This window comes from Epinephelus moara, chromosome 17, assembly GCF_006386435.1.
Source record: "Epinephelus moara isolate mb chromosome 17, YSFRI_EMoa_1.0, whole genome shotgun sequence".
Classification (NCBI taxonomy): domain Eukaryota; kingdom Metazoa; phylum Chordata; class Actinopteri; order Perciformes; family Serranidae; genus Epinephelus; species Epinephelus moara.
This window is the reverse complement of record NC_065522.1, coordinates 32,429,441-32,435,057: the sequence shown is the minus strand read 5'-3', so window position 1 is coordinate 32,435,057 and position 5,617 is coordinate 32,429,441. Positions and strand designations below refer to the sequence as shown.

Genomic DNA, 5,617 nt, shown 5'->3' with positions numbered 1-5,617 from the left:
TAAGGTTGCGGTACGTGAACACAATGGGCATGATGGGTCCTCATTTACCCACAGTTTTAGGTTCTGGGGGGTTGGTAACACATCGTATGTAGCCCCTACCAGGAATCTAATACGATTCTCCTCCATATTCCACAGGTCCCTCCAACTGAGCTTCCTCTCTACTCTCTACCCTACTCAGTGACAAGTAGACCATCCTGAAAGACCAGTAGAACCTCTTCAATGACCATAAAAACCTCTTAGAAAAGTCCTAGAACCTCCTCAGTGATAAATGGATTGCAAAGGACCACTAGAACCTCTTGTAGTAGTAGTAGTAGTAGTGACGGCCAAATGGAGCCTCATGAACCACTGTCTTTATTTTCTGAGCCCAATAGATGGCGCCCACATTGTTGTTGTTTTTTTTACAAGGGCTTGAAAGCACACTGAATTCCTCTTTCTCTAAACCAAGCGGGTCCGCTAGTGGGGTCACAAAATAAAGACGATGGTTCATTAAGCTTCAGTCGGCCCTGAATACCCTCATTCCTCCTCAGTGACAAGTAGAACATCCTAAAGGAGCATTTGAATCTAAAACCTTGTGAAGAACCTCCAGAACATCTTCACTGACAATAAGAACCTCAGTGCAAGCAGCCATTTTGCCACTACTGTGTACTTCTGTTGTGCACCTTGCAAAACCTCTGTTGATGATGGATCCGTAATTATAATGGTTCCACTCAAAACTGGTGGAAATGCGGAGTGGCTTGCTAGACAGCACAGAGGCTCCAAAAAATCCTGAACAGAACCAGTTCAAGAACCAGAGCTAGTTTGTTGGAAAGGAGGTCTAAGTGTGTGGAACTCTACTGGAGGGAATATATTCCCTGATTTTAATGATGGTGGTGGAGACCGCTGTCAAATACAGCACTCCATGATCTCACAAAGGTGTTCACCCACATGATGGACCTCTAAAATCTCCTGCAGGCACACCAGAACCTTGTCAGTGGTCACTAGAACCTCCTAAAGAACCCTGAGAATCTGCTCAAAGACTGCCAGATTCACCAACAGGAACCCAAGAACTTATTTACTGTAGTTTTGTGATGTTCTATTAACATTTTAATAATGTTCTGTGTTGTTGTTTAGGGAATCCCCACCCTGCTGATGGCTGCTGGGAGTTTTGATGATATTCTGGCCATAACAGGGTTCTCCACCTGCCTGGGAATCGCCTTCTCCACAGGTCTGTACTACAGAATAAGCTCTGCTCTGTCTTATTCTGTTCTGTTCAACATGCTTCGTTTGTCCTGCAGGTTCTACGTGGATGAACATCCTGAAGGGTCTGCTGGAGGTGGTGGGAGGGGTCATAGCCGGGTTCATCCTCGGCCTGTTCTTGTGCTGCTTCCCCAGTGGAGACCAGGTCAGACGGGTTCCATGCTGTTGGCTTCATCTGAAATCTAAAATGTAAACTAAGTTATTATTTAAATGTACTCTCTGTCTGTCTGTCTGTCTGTCTGTCTGTCTGTCTGTCTGTCCATCTGTCTGTCTGTCCATCTGTCTGTCTGTAGGAGGACCTGGTGTTGAGGAGGAGTCTCATGTTGTTGGGTCTGTCCATATTTTCGGTCTTCTTCAGTCATGTCATCGGTTTTGCCGGAGCCGGTGGTCTCTGTACGCTGGTGTTGGCCTTTCTGGCTGCTCTGGGCTGGAAAACAAACAAGGTAACACACATCGGAATCTGGATCTTAATCTGGATCAAACACCTGGATTCAGATCTGTTTACAATGCATCAGCATTTCTTTTAACAGTTAACACCACTGAATGTGTTTAGTTTACATTCTAACATCAGTCCCCACTCAGACCCCGAGTAAGACCCGGCGAACTTTTCTGATCACCTCCTAAAAGACCACCTGAGGGTCCTTTAAAAGGTTCTTAAAATTGCTGAGAGGGGATTTCTAAAGGACCTCTAGACATCTTAATTGACCATTAGATCCTTGTACAGGAACCCAAAATCCTCCTCACTGGCAAGGAGAACACCCTAGGGGACCACAAAAACCTCCTCAATAATCACAAGAACCTTTTTAAGGACCTCCAGAACCTCTTCATTGACCATGACAACCTCACAAAGAATCCTTAAAACCTCCTCAGTGACAAGTAGATCTACTTGTCATTGAAGAGGTTTCATCATAACGGAACACTTGAACCTCTGACAGCAGCCCTATAAACTCCTCAATGACAAGTAGAACATCCTCAAAGACCACTAGAACCTCTTCAATGATCACAAGTGCCTTGTACAGAACCTCTAGAACCTCTTAAATGGCCATAAAAAACCCCCTAAAGAAGTGCTAAAACCTCCCCTATCCCCTCCCTCCTCTTCAGTGACCATTCAAACCTCTTGTAGGAGCCCAAGAACCTTGTCAGTGACAAATAGAACATCATAAAGAACCAGTAGAACTTCTTCAATGACTATAAAAACCTCCAACTTAAGACCTAGAAACTCTTCACTGACTAATAGAACATCCCGAAGGAAACTATAGAAGTTTCTAGTAAGAAACTTCTATAGTACCCTAAAACCTCTTCAATGAAAAGTAAAATATTCTAAAGGACCACTAGAACCTCTTCAAAAACCTCCTATAGAAACCCTAAAACCTTGTCAATGATAAACAGAACATACTAGAGGACCACTAGAACCTCCTATAGTTCCCCCTAAAACCCCTGACTGTAACGGTTCTCTTTATATCCAGGCCCCAGTGGCAGCCATGGTGGGCCGATCATGGGATGTGTTCCAGCCGCTCCTCTTTGGTCTGATTGGAGCAGAGATCACCATAAAAAACCTCAGCCCCAGCACCGTGGGTAAGAACCCTCCCCAAAACCACCAGGATATAATTTGGACCTGGTCTCAGTATTTAAGAACCAAGTGGTCCAGGTAGTGAACACTGTTAGCCTGAACTTCTCCAAACAAATGTTGGTGTATTTCATGAGTAAAGTTTTACACTCTGTGTCGGTCTCTCTGGGTTCAGGTCTGGGTCTGGCCTGTATCAGTATCGGTCTGGTGATCCGCCTTCTCGTCACCTTCCTGCTGGTTCATTATGCAGGATTCAACCTGAAGGAGAAAATCTTCATCGCTGTGGCCTGGCTGCCTAAAGCTACCGTACAGGTCAGTGCAGCGCATTCTCATTCCCAGGTCGTCAAATACCAACGCTCTATGCCTCAGTGTGCGATATTTACGCCAAAGGCACCCTTTAGCTTCTTTATGAGACGCACCAGACTTACAGCTAACTCCAATGTAAACCCATCTGCAGCACGCCTCAGTGACTACATGAGCCTTTAGGGTTCTGGCGATCCTGTTCATCCTCATGTCCATTCAGTTGACATAAGGTGATTTTAAAAGTCTCCATGTCTATTTGTGTGTCAGGCTGCTATTGGTTCCAAGGCGTACGATATGGCGAGGGAAGAGGGGGACGAGACCGCAATTAAGTTTGGTTTGGATGTGCTAACGTTAGCTGTGTTAGCCATTCTGACCACAGCTCCCATTGGAGCGTTGGGTATCGGACTGGCTGGACCTCGCCTCCTGGCCCGGCAGGTCAAAGGTACACACACACACACACACATACACAGACCCTTTTTGACATGATGCATTCCCTACCCCCTAAACCTTACCATAATCTTAACGCCATGTCATGACCTTCAAACAGTCCATTGGAATAATGAGGACTGGGCAAAATGTCCTCACAGTGCAAAATGTTCTTTCTATTATGGTTTAAACTGGAGTGGTCCACACAAGGACTGTGAAGTTCAGTTTTTAAACTGATGCTGCCCATATTGGTTGCCTTGTACTTAAAATTTGAAAATAAACGTACGATATTCTAAAAAATCTTTAAAAAAGGAGTTAAATATGTTGTCCTCACAATGCAGAATGTCCTCACTACGATGGTTTAAAACTATAGTTGGTCCACACAAAGATAGCAAAACAAGCATACACATAGGTTTTAAAAATATGTGATTTGTTGTCAATAATATTCAAAGTTAAGTTTTGATACTGTTGCTGTCCATTATAGTGCCTATGTGTTCATAATTGGGAAAAAAGTATAATCATATTCTAAAAAAAATCATAAATAAAACACAAAAGAAACAAAAGTTTGAGGGACAATGACAAAATGCCAGAAACTGAATGAAATGTTTTTCACAGATTAGGTTTTACATTTTTGTGTTATTTTTTTGTTTAATGAATTTTTATCATTTCACCCTGTATTCATTATTTTATTTATGTCATGTTTCGTCCTTCACAAACGGACGTACGGAGCATATTTTTATTGACATTGATTTTCTTTATCTCAGCAGATGACACAGAAGGCGGAGCCACGACTCCAAGCAGCAACGGGATTGTTCAAGAAAAAGATAACGTGACCCTTGAGAGCAAGCTATGAGGTTTCTGATTGGACAAACAAAAGAAAGCTATATATTATACACCTTAAATAAACCTTTTATATGTGCAGATATGTTTATAAAATATCGTTGCTGTATGTTACTTTTATGCTTTGACATGCAAATGCTAGTTTTTACTTTCACTACCTAAATGTTCAGCGACTGATGTAAATAACCACACTGCTACAGAAGGTTATTTCCAACATTTTTAACAGATGACAAGTTAGGAATAATAAAACTAACACAATGTGAAATATGCCAAAAATGTGATTTCCACAGATTTACTTTCACAAACGTGATATTTACGACATTAAAGGTCAGTCAAATTAGAAAAAAAGATCTATTATGTTAAAATTAGGAAAAATTCCCAGCAGTTAACTTATGGAATTACCAAACCATAACAGTAGCTGGGGCAATTTACAGCATTGTACAATTTCTACCCAATGAGTTAGCTAGCTAATCTAAACATAACATGCTACATCCATTTTCCTCAAAGTAACTGTTTGTCTTACACGTAGCTTTATTTTTTTTAGTTATTATTTACCACTTTTTGTTATTCTATGATTGTATGTTGAGTAGGTGGACTACAAGTGAGGTAATTCATCATTTTGGGAATAGCAGCTACTTTAGCTAGCATGCTAATCTGATGTTTATGTGCTGGGATAAGTAAGAACTTGTTTGTACGAAGTGTTGCCGACCGCCCCTGAAGGCAACACACAACACACAAAGTCCTCGTTGTATCACGAAGAATATTTCCAACAATTATTGTACTGAGGTGTGGTTTCCTTCATATGTGCTATTAATGAAAAGCTTAATAAATACTTGTAGTTACAGTAAAGTTACAAAGTGATCTCTTCATTTCAGACAAAGCACCGGAGAGTTCACCGGTGGTGACTCAATGATAAAGGGCACACTGAAATTCAGAGATGGCAAGTAACGAAGTACAAATACTCCGTTACTGTACTTAAGTAGATTTTTCAGGTACTTTGTACTTTTAGAAGTATTTATTTCTCTGACGACTTTTTACTTTTACTCAGTTACATTTTCAACATAAATATCGGTACTTTCTACTCCTTACATTTCCCAAAAAAGGCTCGTTACTTTATATATATAGCCTAAGCCTATATATTTCTCGTTACTTTATATATATAGCCTAAGCCTATATATTTTTTATTTTTTGGCGCCGCGACACCAATGCGCGTGAACTGTTTTGGGTTTTGAAAGACGCAGGAGG

The 5,617-nt window shown here is 41.3% G+C and overlaps 1 protein-coding gene across 3 annotated transcripts in view; it reads left to right on the top strand.

Moving 5' to 3' along the window:
- Positions 1–5,207, top strand: part of LOC126404304 (sodium/hydrogen exchanger 9B2) — a 22,786-nt gene extending 17,579 nt beyond the window's left edge. For 2 of the 3 annotated variants that reach the window (XM_050067454.1, XM_050067456.1), the window contains 7 exons: positions 1,111–1,204; positions 1,275–1,381; positions 1,530–1,679; positions 2,703–2,811; positions 2,979–3,115; positions 3,374–3,548; positions 4,297–5,207. In XM_050067454.1, coding sequence (XP_049923411.1) covers positions 1,111–1,204; positions 1,275–1,381; positions 1,530–1,679; positions 2,703–2,811; positions 2,979–3,115; positions 3,374–3,548; positions 4,297–4,385 — 861 coding nt within the window. In that variant the 3' untranslated portion in view covers positions 4,386–5,207. The remainder of the gene's footprint in view (positions 1–1,110; positions 1,205–1,274; positions 1,382–1,529; positions 1,680–2,702; positions 2,812–2,978; positions 3,116–3,373; positions 3,549–4,296) is intronic. The other variant, XM_050067455.1, reaches the window with a different exon arrangement.
- The last annotated feature ends 410 nt before the right edge of the window (positions 5,208–5,617 follow it).